Source organism: Meles meles, chromosome 6, assembly GCF_922984935.1.
Source record: "Meles meles chromosome 6, mMelMel3.1 paternal haplotype, whole genome shotgun sequence".
NCBI lineage: Eukaryota > Metazoa > Chordata > Mammalia > Carnivora > Mustelidae > Meles > Meles meles.
This window is the reverse complement of record NC_060071.1, coordinates 84,926,615-84,946,450: the sequence shown is the minus strand read 5'-3', so window position 1 is coordinate 84,946,450 and position 19,836 is coordinate 84,926,615. Positions and strand designations below refer to the sequence as shown.

At 35.2% G+C, this 19,836-nt stretch overlaps 1 protein-coding gene across 2 annotated transcripts in view; it reads left to right on the top strand.

Annotated features, from left to right (window-relative positions):
- The window catches only part of STRN3 (striatin 3), a 115,957-nt gene extending 97,507 nt beyond the window's left edge, over positions 1–18,450 (top strand). For both annotated transcript variants that reach the window (XM_046008903.1, XM_046008902.1), the window contains 8 exons: positions 663–838; positions 1,032–1,079; positions 1,372–1,493; positions 5,631–5,798; positions 7,036–7,176; positions 10,633–10,740; positions 16,544–16,630; positions 16,714–18,450. In XM_046008903.1, the coding sequence (XP_045864859.1) occupies positions 663–838; positions 1,032–1,079; positions 1,372–1,493; positions 5,631–5,798; positions 7,036–7,176; positions 10,633–10,740; positions 16,544–16,630; positions 16,714–16,883 (1,020 nt within the window). In that variant the 3' untranslated portion in view covers positions 16,884–18,450. The remainder of the gene's footprint in view (positions 1–662; positions 839–1,031; positions 1,080–1,371; positions 1,494–5,630; positions 5,799–7,035; positions 7,177–10,632; positions 10,741–16,543; positions 16,631–16,713) is intronic.
- Positions 18,451–19,836: the final 1,386 nt, after the last annotated feature.

Sequence of the window (19,836 nt, the reverse complement as noted above, 5' to 3'; positions counted from 1 at the left end):
GCCTTGGTGGGCTGGATTATTCTCATTAATATTTTCAAAGTATGTAAGCAACTAAATTCTAGTAAACTTTTGACTACTTTAGAAGTGTTTTCACAGCCTATCTTTACAGATGGAGAAGTGAAGGTAAAAAGATTAACCTCTTACCAATATCAACAATAATAATGAAAATAGGATGATGATATTCCTAAAGTGTCTTTAGTTCAGACTTTTGGAAAGTACCTTAACTTGCTTCCTTTAAAAATTTCACATGCTGATTTTCTAAATGACAATTGTATTGTTAATACTGTTCGCTTGAATTTTTGGTAGTGATTTATATAATTTTTTTTTTTTTTTTCATGTAAAGCATTGCAGCATGGTAGTTTTTTGTTGTTCTCATCTGACATTTAATAGGACTTTTGGCTTTAGCCTGATGATTAGGTAAAACAGATTAAGGAACTCTTCATTTGATCTACATATTTGAAAGCTAATTGAAGTTATTCTTCTTAGTATCATTTATTAAATGATAAAGATTTGTTATAAAGTTTTTAAGGTACATTAAATTTCCACTGGACATTTTAGCAAAGCAGTTTAATATATATATTTTACACACCAAAACACACAAAACTCCACTTGCCTATCAGTTTACGACTTTTACCACTAAATATTGCACTCTTTCTTTTTAGTTGCCTGCCAATAAAGATGCCTTTCGAAAGACATGGAACCCCAAGTATACACTACGTAGCCATTTTGATGGAGTACGGGCATTAGCTTTTCATCCTGTAGAACCTGTGCTGGTTACTGCCTCTGAGGACCATACTCTGAAACTTTGGAACTTGCAAAAAACAGTTCCAGCCAAAAAGCAAGTATTTTCACGTTAGCCTGTCTTTTTTTCCTTCTAAATTTGCTAATAATTATAAGTAATTATCCTTCTCTATGGTTCTCTTTTTTGAAGCTTTCATTTGATCTTACCTAATGATTCTTGAATGTCAACCAGTGATTTGCAGTTATTTAATTACCTTCTCCTCCCCCACCCTTGTACTTTCCTCTTTCAGGAGTGCCTCTTTAGATGTAGAGCCTATCTACACGTTTAGGGCCCACATGTAAGTTATTGAATTTGTGCTTAAATTAACAACCATAGTTATTGTTCACTATTATTTATCAATCCTCAAAGCTTAAAATTTTCTTGCAATGTTTTATAGTAGAAAAGACATTTGTTAAGTAGTATTTCATTTGATTAATGATAGTATTAATGAGAATATAATCTGTACTGTTCAAATTTATGTTTTAAATTTTAAACAGTTTTTAGATACTGTATGAATTTAGAGGTTGGGGGGATACAGATATGTCTTCTTAGACTTTATAAATAATTTTTTCCCTCTTTTCCTGTAATAGTGGTCCTGTTCTATCGTTAGCTATTAGTTCTAATGGAGAACAGTGTTTTAGTGGTGGTATTGATGCAACCATCCAGTGGTGGAATATGCCTAGCCCTAATGTGGATCCATATGATACCTATGGTAAGTGAAAGGCTTAAAAAATCTTCTTAAGTGAATGGAACTGACAAAATATTATTATAAGTTGCTTAAGCAAGTATTAGTCTCCTCATTTAGTTTTCATTTACTATTAATTTGCTTTATTAAAGGGGAAAATTAAGCAGTATCATACCATGGAATATTTAAGCCTGTGAATTGGTACTTATTGTCCAGTAATTTTTAAAAACTATATTAATTAAAACAATTTTAGTGCTAGTTAACAAAAAGGAGAATAAAATGTAATGAACAGTTTTTTAAACTTAAGAAATAGTTTATGTAGTTCAAAAATACTTAGCAGAAGAAAGTAGAAACAAATAGTGGCAGTGTGTAAATCAGTACAACTTTTTAGAAGACAAAAATTTCTTAATTAAGAAAACCCTTTTACTCACAAATGATACTTTAAAAATCTGTCCCACAGAAATACCTATATCTGTATTCAAATATATTTATAAGGGCATTTTTGTAATTAAAAGAAATCAAAAAGAATAGTTACTAATATGAGAAGGTTGAATGAACAGTGATCTACTTAATGGTTGGTGCATTTAAAAAGAATTCAGGAGCGGAACACCTGTGTGGCTCAGTCAGTTAAGCATCTGCTTTCCGCTCAGGTTATGATCCCAGTGTTCTCGGATTGAGTCTTGCATTAGGCTCCTTGCTTAGCGGGGAGCCTGCTTCTCCCCTTGCTTATGCTCTCTCTCAGTCTCTTTCTCTCTCTGATTGATAAATAAATAAATAACTTTAAAAAAATGTACTCTGACTCTAACATTGTTAGAAATCAAAAAAAATTAAATAAAATCCAGGATCTCTTTGTGCTTTTTATTTAACACACACTTGGTGCCAATTTGCCAGGTACGGTGTTAAGCACTATATCAAGAAATAAGAATTAGTCTAGTGAAAAGACAGACATCAAACAAAGGGGTCCAGTTTATGGCTAGAAATTTTAATAAGCATTATGAAGATATAGAAGTACTATGGAAGATGATATTCTTTAGATAAGTCCAAAATAGTGACATTTAAGTCACAATCGAAAGGATAAAAGGAAACTTTTAGGGAGCATTTGGGTGGCTCAGTCAGTTGAGCATCCAACTCTTGGTTTTTGGCTCAGGTAATGATCTCAGGGTCATGGGATTGAGCCCTGTGAGAGGCTCCGCACTTGGCATGAAGTCTGCTTGAGATAAAATAAAATCTTTTTTTTTTTTTCTTAAAGGAAACTTTCAGTAAAGAGTTTGAATCCAAAAAGTGACCCATAAATGTAGGATTTATTATTTTTTTAAAAATATTTTATTTATTTGACAGAGATCACAAGTAGGCAGAGAGGCAGGCAGAGAAAGAGAGGGAAGCAGTCTCTCTGCTGAGCAGAGAGCCTGATGTGGGGCTCGATCCCAGGACCCTGAGGTCATGACCCGAACTGAAGGCAGAGGCTTAACCCACCGAGCCACCCAGGTCCCCCTAAATATAGGGTTTAAAAAGGTGACTCTGGCTGTTGTAAGGAGAATAGATTAGGGGTGGGAGAAGTGGAGAAAAGAATACCAATTAATGTTGCAAAGTTATCATGTACCGGTCCAGTAGACTAGTTGAGAGTTTATGTTTCTCCATGGTCGTAATGATGGTAAATCACTTCATAGCGGACCTGGGGAAGTAGGGTAGAATAGGAAGAATCTGTTGATAAATTGGATTGAGTGGATAAAGTGATGGATAAGTGATTCTTGATTTTGTTACTTTTTAAAACAGCTTTATTGAGATATAATTCACATGCTAAAATTCATCTTTTTTATGTATACAGTTTTTACTATATAGGTAGTATGTATATAGTTTTTACTATATTCACAGGGTTGTGCATCCATTACCACTATCCAGTTCAGAACATTTTTATCACTACTGCTCTGGTTTTTTTTTGACATGAACAATTGAGTATATTAAGAACAGGTGTGAGAGGATTAAAGATGGTGAGTTCAGTTTTTAGACATATTAAGAGATAGCAGTATCAAGTAGCTAATATTAAGATATGAGAATGGATTGTATAACATAGAGAACAGTGTACTGTTTAGGGCATGAAGAGAAGACAAAATCCTGAACAACTCTGATACTGGGAGGGTGACTAGAGTAGGAAAGCCAACAAAGGAAACTGAGAAGGAGTGGCCTTTGAGGAAGGAGGAAGTGAAGGAAAATGTGGACCATGGAAGCATACCAAAATAAAAAACCATTTTGAAAAGAAGAAAGCAGTCTGCCCTTTCATGTGTTGCTGAGAAGTCCAATAATAGGAGGATAGAAAGGTTCCTTTTTTTATGTGACAAATAGGTCACCCAGGTCTTAGCCAGAGGTTGGATGCTGGGACAAAGACCAGAGGGTGAAGGTACCTGTGGGCAACTTTTTAAGGTACACACTGGATGAAAAGCAATGTGATAAAAATAACCAAGAAAATAATGTTCAAAGGAAGAAAAATTTCATTAAACTTGATAAAAGAGAGTTCATAATTGGTGATTTCAGCAAGGGCTATTTTGGTGTAATGGTGGTATCAGAAAGCGTATTACACTGATTTAAGTGAGTGAATGAGAGATAAAAAAGCATTTTATTCAATATGCTCTTCTGCTGTCTGTTGGAAGGGTGATATAAGGTTAATGAAGGTTTTTGTTTAAGTCAGGAGATTCTGGAGCATCTTTGTTTGCAGTGGTGATGATCCAGGAGAAGGAGAATTATTGTGTAGTACGGAAACTGTAAACATGAAAGAAGTTAATGAGTTGAATGGAATCCAAAATTTACCTGGTAGAATTAGCCTTTGAGAAGAAGGTGGACAGTTCCTTACTCCTATCTGAAAGCGAGGAGAAGGTGGCTTTAGACACTAGTAGATTGGATAGAGAAAAGATAAGGGGAGGGGTTCTTATTTCAGTGCTGTAGTTTCTCAATGAAGTCGATAGAGATAATCATTCATGTGGAAGGAAGGTTGGAAACTGAACATTCCGGAGTAGATAAGAAATACCAGTGGAAAGTAGAAGTTTGCTGGAGAAATAGGATTATAGGCCAGATGATACACAATGTTATTATTAGCTACCATGTCCATCAAATGATAAATGGGTTAATAAAACATAGTATATACATACAATGGATATTATACAATAAAAAGAAGTGAAGTACTGAGGCATGCTACATCATGGACAAACTCTGGAAATGCTTTGCTAAGTGGAAGAAGCCCGTTACAAAACACCGTTCGTATGAAATGTCCTGAACAGACAAACTTAAAGAAACCGAGTAGATTAGTGGTTTTGTAGGGCTGCAGAAAAGCAGGAAGGAAGAATTGGGCAGTGGGGGGTGGGAATGGCTAATGAATCATGAAAGTGTCCTAAAATTGATGTGCTGATGATTGTATAACTCTATGAACCTAATAAAAGCCATTGTATATGGGCGCCTGGGTGGCTTAGTTGTTAAGTGTCTGCCTTCGGCTCAGCTCATGATCCCAGGATCCGGAGGTCGAGCTCCACTTTGGGCTCCCAGCTCAATGGGAAGCCTGCTTCTCCCTCTCCCACTCCCCCTGGTTGTATTCCCTCTTACTGTCTCGCTCTCTGTCTCTGTCAAATAAATAATAAAATAATAAAATTTTTCAAAAAACCATTGTATTGTACACTTTTTTTTGTTGTTAAAGATTTTCTTTATTTGAGAAAGAGAGAGAGAGAGTGAGTGGGGAGCGGAGGGGCCAAGGGAGAGGGACCAGCAGACTCCTTCTGAGTGTGGACCCTGACAAGGGGCTCCATCCCAGGACCCTGAGATGATGACCTGAGCCAAAGCCAGACACTTGATCAACTGGGCCACCCAGGCACCCCCTTGAATTGTATTACTTTAAATTGGTGAATTATATGGTATGGGAATTCTGTGTCATTAAAGCTGTTTTATAGAAAGTGTAATGTTCTTTATAGAAAATTCTAAGAATACAGGAAAGTATTGTGGGGAAGATAAAAAATAACCCATAATTCTACAACTTAGATATGGCCAGTGTGTACATTTTGGTTATCTTCTTAGGGCTATTATACATGGTCTTTATACTTAATTATGTGGTAAGTTATATTTATCCAAAACATTTCTTTCCAACTTCTTTTAGCTAATTTTTATTTGTTTGTTGTTTTTTCCCAGAGCCAAATGTTCTAGCTGGCACTTTAGTTGCACATACAGATGCTGTCTGGGGTCTTGCTTATAGTGGCATAAAAAATCAATTACTGTCTTGTTCAGCAGATGGCACTGTTAGGTTATGGAATCCACAAGAAAAATTGCCATGTATTTGCACTTACAATGGAGACAAGGGTAAGTAAATTTTGCCCTATAAAAAAAGCTGTTTTTTTTTTTTTTAACTTGGAAATAGAAATGACAAAGCAAATGATTTACTATTCCTTTGTTACTCTAAGATAGTGAAATAATTTTATAAAGCTTGTGATGATCTTTGTATTCCTAGTCATTTCTTATAAATAAGAAAGGAATTTTGCAAGTATATTCTATAGTTTGGTGCTTTTTGACCTTTTCCAGGACATGTCCTATTTAAAAAATAAAGCTCTTTGTAATAGTGAAGTAGACAAATGAGGCTGTTCATAGAAACAACATGAGGGCCTCCACTTAACTGTAGTTGCCTGCCCAGAAAGACTGAAGGGGTCACAGTCTTAAGCATATCTAATATGTAAGAGCACACTGATGAGAAGTATCATAATCATTGAATTAGCACCCTTAAGTGGGAAGTACAAACTGAATTACAGGTAGAATTTCAGGTGTTTTCCTGTCAAAGCTGTTTGCTTTTTGATGCCATTTATTTATATAAATACTTTTGTGTACTGGTAATAGTCATGTTTTCAAGGCATTTTTAAGTTATTTTACAAATCAGACCTTTTATTTTTATTAAAAACTGTTTTCTCTTAAAGCATTTTAGATAAATAGTATATGCTTATTTTGTAGGGTCTCTTAGATACCTTAGTGATTCTACTAATTTTTCAATTACCCAAACTTTTGAGGTAAAAATTTATTTAGATATTTATTGCTTACTTCATCTAATTTATTGCTTGACACTCTGGACTTTAGTTGTGCATTAATCTGGTCATTTGAATATTAAAAACAGAAATTGCTGCTCAGGACATGGTAGGATGGTACTGCATCAGTGAATTCCAGATCCAGGCTTTATTTTCACAGATCCAAAATTTCAACTTGTGTGAGCTACTTGATAAGGCTTATAGGTCTCAAATAGGTGCAGTCTCCCAAGATAGTGATGTGAGAATGCTAATTTATCATTTTACATTAAAAAAATGAAATAACTTCTGTACATATCTTCTCATAACTTTGAGCCCTCTAATTGTAGTTTTCTTACACTGTTAAATAGTGTTATAACAACTAAAAATAATTGAGGGAAAGTTACCTGTTATATCTCACTATCCTAATGTAATTGTTCTCTTTTTCATTATTGACATTATTTCAGGAATACTTGAATTCCTTTTTCTTATTAGAAAAGCAGGGATTTCTAAATTGTTTTTACATTGGATCTCTTTGGGCTTCTTTTCAGAGCATGGAATACCTACATCAGTTGACTTTATAGGCTGTGATCCAGCTCATATGGTGACCTCTTTCAACACTGGTAGTACAATAATTTATGATTTAGAAACATCACAATCATTGGTGATGCTTTCATCACAGATAGATTCTGGTAAGTTTTCATTGGTTTCTTTGAAACCTTAAAAAAGATTATTACAGGGGCGCCTGGGTGGCTCAGTGGTTTAAAGCATCTGCCTTTGGCTCAGGTCATGATCCCAGGGTTCTGGGATCCAGCCCCACATCAGGCTCTCTGCTCAGCAGGGAGCCTGCTTCCTCCTCTCTTTCTGCCTCCCTCTCTGCCTACTTGTGATCTCTGTCTGTCAAATAAATAAATAAAATCTTGAAAAAAAGATTATTATACAACAGAGGGTAATCTTAAGTTTTATATTTTGACTATTTGAATTTATGATGAAAAAATTTCAGTACGTTATAGGTATATTTATTTACATTGTTTTTGCAATTTTCTCAAATTGTGCTTAAAAGCTTGGAGAAACATTTAGGGGACAGAGAATGTAAGAGCAATGTAAGTGTGAAAGCATGGGAAATAATTTTAAAGTTTTAATGGAAATACATGTGAAAGTAGTGAAAATAAAATAAGCCTGAGGAAAGCATCATCCATCTCTATTAATTATGTATGAATGGCCAGTGTTGCTAGTGTAGACTGTGATTTGTGCTTTACAGTTTATTTAAATAGGGTTCCAAATAAGGCCTATGCATTGTAATTGATTGATATGTGTCTCAGGTATCTTCTCATCTGTAGGTTCCCCCTCCATCTCTTCTTTTTCCCTTACATTTTTTGATTGAAGAAATTAAATCATTTATCCATCATTTATCAGTCACTTATTAAATTGAATCATTTATCAACCTGTAGTCTCCACAGTGTGGATTTTGCTGGTATCATCCTTGTGGTATCATTTAATATGCTTTCTCTTTTCATTTTATTTCCTATAAATAGAGGAGGCGTACTCAAATTCAGGTTTAGTATTTTTATTTGTCTTCATTATAAAGTTTTTCAGTGTTTTTGGCAAGATTACTTTATAGTAATTTGTGAGCTTTTATCAGAAGTAAATATTGTCTGGTCGTTTATCTTTTTCTTAACATTTTCAGTCTTGATGATCATTGCCTAGGGCCATTAATGCATTAATTCTGTTGAAGAATGATTTTTCTAATTCTTTCCTTCCTTCACCACTTATTATCTAGAATATTTCTGTAAAAAAGGAACACCCCTCATCAATAATTTGATTAACCTAGAGTTAGTGATCGTAAGTGAAGGGGAAGATCAGTTATTGATCCCTTCCCCACTTTATCAGTTTTCAAAATAATGAGGTGGTTTCCTAGCATTACCCGAAGGTGACTTTTGAGTGTTTTGGGTGTTTTTATTACCATTATAATTTCTAATAAATGTATCTCATGTGTTTCTGTCCATTGCGGGTATTCTTTATTACTCCTCAGATTGTTTATCTTTAGCCAGTGGGAGCTTATTCAGGTTTTGCTCTTGAGTCCTTTTGATATGACTTTGGTAGTCATTGATAACTTTCTTACTTTCTGATATGGCAAGATGTTTTGGGTTCATCTTGTTCATTTTGTGCCCCAGACTGAAATCATGCATTTCTCTAAGGAGCCATGGTTTCTTTTAGTGGAAAATGGCATTTAGAGACTATAATATAGGTGCAGGGCTTTTGGGTTGGTGCCCATAGATTTTATGGCTCTTGAATTGCTTATTGGTTTGGGCTTCTTCAGTGGACAGAGCTAGAAATGCATTTTTAAAAATAAAAAGAACGGGGGCGCCTGGGTGGCTCAGTAGGTTAAGCCTCTGCCTTCGGCTCAGGTCATGATCTCGGGGTCCTGGGATCGAGCCCCGCGTCCGGCTCTCCGCTCAGTGGGGAGCCTGCTTCTCTCTCTCTCTCTCTGCCTACTTGTGATCTCTGTCTGGTCTGTCTGTCAAATAAGTAAATAAAATCTTTAAAAAAAAAATAAAAAGAACGATAAATTCATACAGATACTTCCCATTCAAGTTGAGATTTCTCTCTTTGCTTTTTACCTCATCTTAATCATGCTGAAATTCTTGGTTGTCAGCAAAATCATCATCATCATCTCTTTAATTTATTCCACAATATAGATAGAGTCATCTCAAAATAATAAAAATGACACCACCACCAATAGTTTGATTACTGATAATAGTTTCATATGAATTGTGTATTCCATTTGGGATGGGACATCTAATTATTCTGCTTTCAAGTCACTTGAAGTGGTTCATTTCTTTGTGTTTATACCTCAGTTGGACATGCAGTTACACTCATTTGTTAAATTTTGCTTTTCCGTGTGTGTGTGTGTGTGTGTGTGTGCACGCACCTTTAAAAAAATCATTTTTATAATTATTTAAACCATTTAAATGGTTTCTTGGTCAAATCTCAAAAAAAATTAGTCAAAGAGGTGTCTTTCCTGGCATCTTTTCAACTTAAGTCCCTGTCTCCCTTTCACAGGTAATGTGTCTAAGTTAAGTGTTCTTGTATGTATGTGGAATGACTGATGTAGTTAAAATCTAATAAATGTTGATGATATTTTCCCATTAAATGCTTGTAATTCATTTATGGACTGTTTATTTAGAGTAATAATTACTGTGGGTCTTTTAAAATTCTAAACCACCTATACTGACAGTCTGCATTAAAATATTCCTAATTTTTCCTTGAGTTTAGTGCTGTCCATATTATAGGACATGATAGCTTACACTAACATTTTTTAAGAAACAGTATCTCTCAGGGCGCCTGGGTGGCTCAGTGGGTTAAAGCCTCTGCCTTTGGCTCAGGTCATGATACCAGGGTCCTGGGATCAAGCCCCACATTGGGCTCTCTGCTCAGCAGGGAGCCTGCCTCCCCCTCTCTCTCTGCCTGCCTGCGTCTCTGCCTACTTGTGATCTGTCTGTCAAATAGATAAATAAAATCTTTAAAAAAAAAAAGAAAAGAAAAGAAACTATCCCTCCAGAGCTCTAGTTTTAGTTTTCAGATTTTTCTTTTATACAAATGCTTTAATTTTTTAATGATTCCCATTTGTTGATAAGCTTAAAAAGGCTATCAGCCAGGGTTGCCTGGGTGGCTCAGTCTGTCAAGCATCTGCCTTCAGCTCAGGTCATGATCCCAGGGTCCTGGGATCAAGCCCCATGTTGGGTTCCCTGCTCAGTGGGACTCAATGGGGAGTCTTCTTCCTCGTCCTTCTTCTCCCTTTGCCCTTCTTCTCCTGCTTGTGTTCTCTCTCTCTTAAATAAAATCTTTTTTTTTTTTTTTTTTTTTTTTCTCCCAAAGATTTTATTTATTTATTTGACGGAGAGAGAGATCACAAGCAGGCAGAGAGGCAGGCAGAGAGAGAGGAGGAAGCAGGCTCCCTGTGGAGCAGAGAGCCTGATGCGGGGCTCGATCCCAGGACCCTGAGATCATGACCTGAGCCGAAGGCAGCGGCTTAATCCACTGAGCCACCCAGGCGCCCCTCTTAAATAAAATCTTAAAAAGAAAAAAAGGGCTATCCAAATTTTAATCAAAAGCTTGAACTTTAGTGCATTTTCTTCCTTTTTCAGGTTTACAATCCAGTAATCACATTAACAGAGTAGTAAGTCATCCCACACTCCCTGTTACAATAACTGCTCATGAAGATAGACACATCAAATTTTTTGACAACAAAACGGGTAAGTAGGTTATCATATATTCTTCTTAGTCTTAGTACTGTAAATTTGAGATGATCAAAAATGCTATTCTTTTTATGTAAGACATACTGACTTTTTGCCTAAAAAATTGCCAAGTTGAACTATTTGAACTCAGATTTTTGCTTTACTTAATGTAGTATACTTACATGTTAAGTTCTGTCCTTAAGTCTATATAATACTTTGCCTACCAGTTATGTTTTTCTCCATGTCATGTTAAATATAAACCCATCCATTTGAAATTTCTTCTTCATATTCTGTTGTGAAAGGTCTCTTTCTGGGGTTTGGTGTTTCAGATATGCTCTTAGAATTATTCCTCGGGAAATGAAATGATGAAATGGTGGAAATTGTTAATTGTTATTTTCCCTCTATTTCTTACTGTGAGGAAACTTAACAGTTATATAGAAGTCAAATTAAATTTTAATTTGGCCTTAGGGTTCTTTTTTCTTAATGACCTCTGTTTCATCTTTCCTTAGAATACCACATAAAATACTGTTGGTTCTCAGTTAGGCTCCTTTGAGAAGCTAAAACCAGGGATGTTGAAGGATTTCCAAGTAAGAAACTTAGAAGTTAATTGCAGCAGTATTGCAGGGCAACAGATTGTCAAGCAAGACAGCTAATTAGAACTACAGATTTCTCTTTGATAATCTCATTCATTCAAGAAGGCTCCATGCCAAACGTGAGCTTTAAACTCATGACCCTAAGATCAAGAGTCAGATGGTCTGTTGACTGAGCCATCCAAGTGCCCCTCTACAGATTTCTCTTCGAAGGTTATGTAGGCTGTGGTTATAATTATTAATCTTTAGAGTCTTAAACTAAATCCCCATGTTCAGGTAACACTCTAATGGACAGATTCCTTTTAACTCAGTAGAAGTTGAGAAGAGAATGGATATTTATAGTCTGTATCTCAAAGGAAAGAAGATTCATATTTGTATGAAAATTCTCAGTTTAGCACCTTCTCAAAACAATTCTATGAACATTTTTATGAAGCCTCATTGTCTTCCTTTGCTGCAAGCACAGAGATAATTTCCTTTGTATTTCTGAAAATATTTTTTAAATTAACTTTTGGAGATTTACATTTAGGTTTGTAAGGGGAGGGTCAGAAATTTTAGTAGTTGTATTTAAGAGCAAAGTGTGAGTCTCTAGAGCTGTTTCATTGGCAGAAATCAAGAAAATGGTATTAAAATTTTACTTAATAACAAATAAGTAGCATATATATGTACATGTAAGTATAACAGTCTTTCACATTGTTTAAAAATACTACCAATTTATTCTTTCTGTTAATTAGTCTAGTTACCTTCTCTGTAATGTAAAGCCAAAGCAGTAGGCTCTTAACAATGGAAACAGTCTTTATAAATCCATCTCACTTCCCACACAGGTACATACACATAACAACACTGAGTTAAATTAAACTGTAAATTGTGGTGAGGTATACTGTTTCCAAAGAAACTTTTCCCTGAAAATTGGTAATTCATTTAAATGTGATAAACTACAATATTTTCATAGCTGGTCTAGTGTTGACAGCTAAGTTTTTAATAGAGTATTATTTTGTGAAGTGACTGTTGTATTTATTGAATTTTTTAATCTGAAACATAGAAATTGATACTGTGGATGAATTCAATGAATTCTTAGATTTTAACAAAAAGAATATATTTAGCTTTTGTATTCTGCGTGGCACTGGCTGCTATCATGTATACGATGTGGTTTCTCTTCTCTGGGAGCTTATCATTGTTTCGGGAAAATAGGACACGTGTCTGTGTGTGCACATGTGCACGTGCACTTATATGTGCAGTAAGATGAGTCATGCTAGATAGTGCTAGATAAAGGAGTCTTCATAGTGATCTTTTCCTTGAAGAAATGGTAAGTTTTATTGTTTGTGTGTGTGTGTGTATTTGTTTTTAAGTGAAGAAGGTAGTGGGAAATTCCAGTGGGCCTATTTTGAGCAGAGGCAGCATGGTGGTAGGAACTTGGGCTGGAACAAAAGTATCTTATAGGTAAAGCTAAAGAGGTAAGTTTGAAGAAGGGAAACAGAAACCGTTGAGGAGAACTTCTCAGCACCAGGCTAAGAATAATGGATTTTTGTTTATGCTGTATACTGTGAAAACCACTTAAGATATTTGAGCAGGGGTTTGTAAAATTGGTTTAAATTGGTATTACCTGGTAGATCTTTGACTTTAAAGAATTTGTAATTTCAGTTTCTACTGTTAGTTCTGGAGAGATATTAAGGGCTCATGATTTTTTAAAATTTTGGTAGAGGTACAAATTTGAGTTGCATGAGAATATACTTGCCTGAGAAACTTAGCTAGTAATGGTGAGTTTGGAAAAAGGTGTACAAGTGAGGAATATGGAGGAATTGGAGACGGAAGATCCTGAATTTGTTGTGGACTCATTCATTTGGCACACTTTATTGTCTGCCATATCCCTGACATAGTTTTCAACTGTTACGTTCAGTTTCCTAAATAGAACAGACAAAATGTCTGGTCCTCTTATGTCTGGTCTACATTTTAAAAAAAATATCTATTTTGTTTCCATTTCATAGAGTCTCATAATATTGATTACCCAAGTCAGAGGGCTTGAGGTGCCAGAGAGGCGAGAACAGAATGCGTGTATTCTCTGTTTCCCTCCGTTATAGGAGGAATTAACTTTGGTCAGTGAAGAGAGGTAGTAGCAGAGACATGGGGCAAAAGTGAAATTGGTTAAATGGGAGAAGCCACAAGTATATGTTGCTAAAGACAGAGTCCTAACTCTCGGGAAGTGTCAGAAGTTTTGTGACTTCTGTGGTCACCAGTGGAAGCCCAGCATCCAACTTAGTTCAGCATTCTACCTCTTTATTCCTGTGTAGTCTGAAGGAGTCATTTAAATTTTTTTTTTAAAGATTTTATTTATTTATTTATTTGACAGAGAGGCAGGCAGAGAGAGAGGAGGAAGCAGGCTCCCTGCTGAGCAGAGAGCCCGATGTGGGGCTCGATCCCAGGACCCTGAGATCGTGACCTGAGCTGAAAGAGGCTTTAACCCACTGAGCCACCCAGGTGCCCCAGGAGTCATTTAAATTTTAAAGTGACCTTCTGATTCTGGGGAGAGGAAGGGTTGACTCTAAATTGACTTAGCATATCATAGGGTTAATTTAGTGCACAGACAGGAGAACTGGAGGCATACTGGGCAAACTATAGTAAGTACCCTTGAAGAAGTGAGTAAATCTGCTTTTTGGATGAAATTCTTTGGTTTAAGACATGTTACATTTAGGAGATGCAGGATCATTCTCAGGAGAGAAGTTGGAACTAGATTTGTGAATTAAGAGTTACCATCATAGATTATGACATTTTAAAGGAAGCTAATGATGCTTGGTATTTAACCTCTAATGATTTGAGATTATTGTCCTGGAGACCAACTATTTCATGCTTGGTTTTGTTATAGGAATGTTGGGAGGAATGGATTCTAGATTTTTTTTTTTTTTTAAGATTTTATTTATTTATTTGACAGAGATCACAATTAGGCAGAGAGGCAGGCAGAGAGAGGAGGAAGCAGGCTTTCTGCTGAGCAGAGAGCCTGATGTGGGGCTCAATCCCAGGACCCTGGGACCATAACCTGAGCCAGAGGCAGAGGCTTTAACCCACTGAGCCACCCAGGCGCCCCAGATTCTAGATTTCTGATGAGTTATATTAGACTACGCATTTAAAGATAGTATGTTGAATGATTCTTTTGTTCTTCAAGGTAGCAAAGAAGAATCTCTAAAATTTATTCTGTTAGTATTAGTGAGAAACAGACAAATGTGGTTTGAAATGATGAGAGACTAATTTTGTACTTAATTGATGACATTAGTATTGCCAGAAAGTGATAGGACCTTTTATGTTTCCAGAGTAACTTTTGCACATTTGATTATGTTGTGGTTTTATATGCAGTCTAGGTGCTGTAGCAAACAATGAAAGTAGATCTAGTTCATGTCCCATTGTGGAATGTCATCAGGGGACCAAAAACATGGCACATGATTCTAACTAGAATTCTGAAGAAGGCCTCTCATTAGGAGCAACACAAGCATTTGAGTAATAAAGACTCATTGCTGAATGAAAGGGGAGGTAATTTTAGAAATACCAGTATTCGCTATTTTATTCCCTTCTTGGATGAATCAGTTTATGATACTGCTTTCCATCCACCAAAGGCATATATTGCAAGTACAGAGGCCAATCCTCTTGTCCCCGAGGTATTTATGCAACATAACTTTGTACTTATAACTTGTTTTTTAATTTTAACTCACCATTAAATCCCATTTTCCAGAATATTGTTTTTGCTACTGTCTGGGGAAATCCAGAATAATTTCTCTAATATACTCTCACCCCTCCCCCCTTTCTTATTTCTGATGTATAAAATGATTGACATTTCAAAGGATAAATGAATCTGATAATAGAATCTTTAGTAAAGAATATATCCTCTAGTGATTTATTTATTAGTAACCCTGTATATGAAATAACCTTTACATCTCTTAATGAGAGAGATTTAGTTTAATTCCACTTTATATGATCTTGAGCCTTCGATGCAACCATATAGTCATTATGTTTTCCACTGCCAGATACTGTCAGATTCATGTCACACAGATGTCTTTTTTTTTTTGTAAAGATTTTATTTATTTATTTGACAGAGAGAGATCACAAGTAGGCAGAGAGATCACAAGTAGGCAGAGAGGCAGGCAGAGAGAGTGAGAGGGAAGCAGGCCCCCCGCCGAGCAGAGAGCAGAGATGATGCGGGACTCGATCCCCGGACCCCGAGATCATGACCTGAGCCGAAGGCAGCGGCTTAAACCACTGAGCCACCCAGGCGCCCCACACAGATGTCTTTTTAAAGAATAACTGGGAAAGTTCTGCATTAGATTTCAAATTCTCTTTAAAAAAATTATTACAGGCATACCTCTGTGGGTTCAGTTTCACACCACTGCAGTAAAAGCTCATTTGTCATTAAAGTATGTCAAATGAATTTTGGTTTCCCAGTGTTTATAAAAGTCGTGTTTATACTATACTGTTGTCTTAAGTGTGCCATAGCATGTCTAAAAAACCCAAATGTATGTACCTTAATTAAAGAATATTTATTGCAAAAAAATTGCTAACCGTTGCTTAGCTTTCATCAAGTTGGAAGCACTCATCACAGATCACCATGACAAATACAATAATAATGAAAATGTTTTCAATATTGAAGAATTACCAAAATGTGATGGAGACACAAAGTGAGCAAATGCTGTTGGAAAACAGTGCTAGTAAATTTGTTCACAGGGTTGCCACAGATCTTCAGTTTGTTTAAAAAAAAAAAAAAACCTGCAATATCTTTGAAGCACAATAAAGTAAGGTATACCTGTGGTACTGGGTGAACCTTGAAAACTTTAAATGACAGAAGGCAGACACAAAAGCCACATGTTATTGTATGATTTCAACTGTATGAAGCATCCAGAATAGGCCAGATCATAGTGAGAGAAAGCAGATTAGTGGTAACCAGGGACTTGGGGGAAGGGAGAAATAGGGAGTGACTGCTTAATGGGTACGGGTTTCCTTTTGCAGTGATGAAAATGTTCTGAACTGGATAATGGTGATGGTTGCATATCATTGCGAATGTTCTAAAAGCCTCTGAATGATACCTTCCCAAATGGTTAAAATGGTAAATTTTATGTTACATGTATTTTACCACAGTAAAAAATACATTGCTATAGTGATTGTCTATTTTTTGTTGATGCTATATTATGGTTTCTGATCTTGCAAGTTAGTAACTCTTTGTGAAAATTTTATCTTCTATGTTATGTTTTATTTAGGTAAAATGATCCATTCTATGGTAGCTCATTTGGATGCTGTTACAAGTCTAGCAGTAGATCCTAATGGAATCTACCTGATGTCTGGAAGTAAGTCTGAACTTCCTGTACTGCCACAGCTTTATAAAAGAATTGTTACTCAATAATGTACTTTATTTGTTCTTTTATTACAGGCCATGACTGTTCTATTAGATTGTGGAATTTGGACAGCAAGACATGTGTGCAAGAAATAACAGCACATAGGAAGAAATTAGATGAATCGATTTATGATGTTGCTTTCCATCCATCAAAAGCATATATTGCCAGTGCAGGGGCTGATGCCCTTGCCAAAGTATTTGTGTGAATCAACAAAAACTCACATCTTAACAACAAATTTGGACAGAAAGAGGGTCTGCATCACTGCCATCTGAAAGGTTACTGATATGACACTACATGTGATCTGCTTGGTGAAAGCTATTCGGGGCAGGCATAAATTGATGGAAATCACATCTTAATGTCAGGCTCGTTAATTTAATTGTAATTACTGTATCTTGTGGGACAAATAAAAAGGACTCCATTATTTGTGGCCTGTACTGGATATGAACTGAGCGTATGTCTGTTTTTTAGGTATCTTTAAGCCAATGTGGAGTCTGATCTTACAAAAGACTTTTATTTTGGACTCTGTGTGCTGCCTTAGGGTTAGGAATGTGGTGCTCTTGTTGGGGGGGAAGTGAGCTCCAAGAGTAGCTTTTTTTCATCTCTTAGTGATTTTTCTGTTTATCAGTTGAATGCCACAGATTCCCTTTTAAACTTATTTTGCTTTAAAAAAAAAAAAAAGAAAATTTAACTTAAAATATTTTAGCATTAGTTGCACAAAATGTTTGGATAAAATTCTAGTTTTTATAAGTCTTTTTATATATTTAGCCTGTCACAACAGTGCTCAAGATTGTATTGAAGTTTTTCTGCATTATACAACCCTAAAACACAGAGATCTCACTGACCCGCTGCCATGTAACCACACTTTTTCCTTCTTTTGCCTAATACAGCTCAGCTAAGTCCTTCCATAAAGATGCTAAATCACCTTCATCATCACATAATTGTCTTCATATACCAAGGACTATTAAGTGTATTAAAATGAAACAGTGGGGTTTAATACTCCAAATGAACTCTTTAAAAAGAAAAAAACAAACTAATCTTGGCATCCTATCACTATGTGATATTTTGTACATCTTACTGTATTTACAAGTTTATTTATCAAGGATTATCCATCTTGCTAATAGCCTATTATTTATTTCACTTTTTGTTGGTCTATATATCCTTTTATTAATGTGCTAAAGGAACCTGTATATCTATTTTGGAACTCTTTGAATAGTCTAAAATAGACTAAAAATTGAATATTTTATAGTTTAAGTACAAACCAAGGTGATTTCCCCCATATGCATATCTTGGTTTACCATGATTCCAAACAAAAACTATCTTGTTTAAAAATATTTGGAGTAAAATTTTATTTGCATTACAAATAGGGTACAAAAATAGTTGAATCAGGATACAGAAATCTGCTGTGTTTGGATTAGTTATCCCTGTTTTATTTTTTCAGATATGCTTAATTTTATGGTGTAACTAAAGATTTTGTTTGTGTAATGCATGATTAAGACAATAAAGTATTTTTTCTAGTCTTCCAAAAACTTTTCTGATCAGTTTGCGAGTTTTGATGAGTTTTGTAAGGTTTTTGTTTTACAAACTATGAATCAGCAAATTTTTAAGATTGTACCACATAGCAAACGTACAGCTGTTGAAAAATAATGTATATAAAATGCATATAATAAATATTAAATTGTGTACCTGTATGTTACTGTTGGCTACATTATTTTGTGTTGATTAATAAAGTGCAATACTTTACTCTCCATCATTAAACTAGGAAATGGAGATGATTTCTCAGTGAGTCCTTCATTTTTATGCTGTTATATTAAACTTTGTATTGCTTATTGAGACTCTAAAGATTAGGACAGTTAACACTATTAAGAATGACTTTATACATATTTCACCCCATTTGGGAATCTTAAAAAGTCTTCTATTAAAGTAAGGTAATTCACAATAACCAAAAAAAAAAGAAAAAATAGAGATCCAGTATTAAATAATTTCCTTAAATTTTTTTTTTTATTTGACAGAGAAAGAGAGTGAGAGGGAATACAAGCAAGGGGAGAGGGAGAAACAGGCTTCCTGTGGAGCAAGGAGCCAGATGTGGGGTTTGATCCCATGACCTGAGCTGAATGAAGGCAGATGCTTAACGACTTAGCCACCCAGGTGCCCCTAAATGTTCTGTTTATTAAATCTGGATTTCAGTTAATAGTGTTGTCTTTCCTAGCTAGCCATACCTATTTCCACAAAAAAGCAAAGCAGAGAGTAAACTGCATTACTCAATTAGAAGTTGTTCTTATAAATAATAAGTATCTTGAAACTTTTTCTTTCAACAAGGTAATATCCTTTTTTGAAGAAAATTGGAAATGGAATTAGAGGGTATCAAAACTTAAGTGGCAAAATTCTATCTGAATTATTAGTGCAAAAAAATTACATTGTGTGTACATTGAGAAATTGTGTTTTCTACATAAAAATACAAGTGTCAATTTTAGTCATTGCTGGTGAAATACTAAAATTTTTCAGAAATTTTCTTGAAGTGATAGATTTTTTGTTTTCTGAAGATTCAACTTAATGAACAAAGTGAAAGGCATATTTTCTCCTTTTTTATTTTTCTCCTTAGTTTTGGAAATAACAGTTTTTCCAAAGGTAGTATGGTTTCTGGCAGCTATTCCAAACTTATGCATTACTGTTTAACTGAACTGTGATTGTCATCATTGCAGAGCATAAACATTCACCTCTTGGGATGTGTTAAAACTGAAATGAATAAAAATTATTGTAGATGTTTATTTTTCTCTTCTCTACTTTGGTTGTATTTTTCTCTCCAGTGTTAAATGTTTGGAAGAGACTAAAGGATGCAAAAAGAGTAAGTCTTATTTTGTGTGCTCCCTTTTGTGACTTATAGGAAGTTATGTAGACTGATTTGGCTATGAAATGATGCTTTTTAAAGTTTAAGAATATTTTTCTATACAATTGTCAATCTGTTGACTTTCTCAGTATTTAATCATAATCTGCCCTTTTCATACTTTATTTTTGTGTAATTTTCTCACATTTCAAAGTTATCCACTAACGACCAGTACCTCATTTAACACCTTAAATGTTATAAAAAGCCTAGCGTATTTGAAATTTAGGCATGCCTGCTAAAGTTGGATTGTGATACATCTTTTTAAAAATCCTTTTAC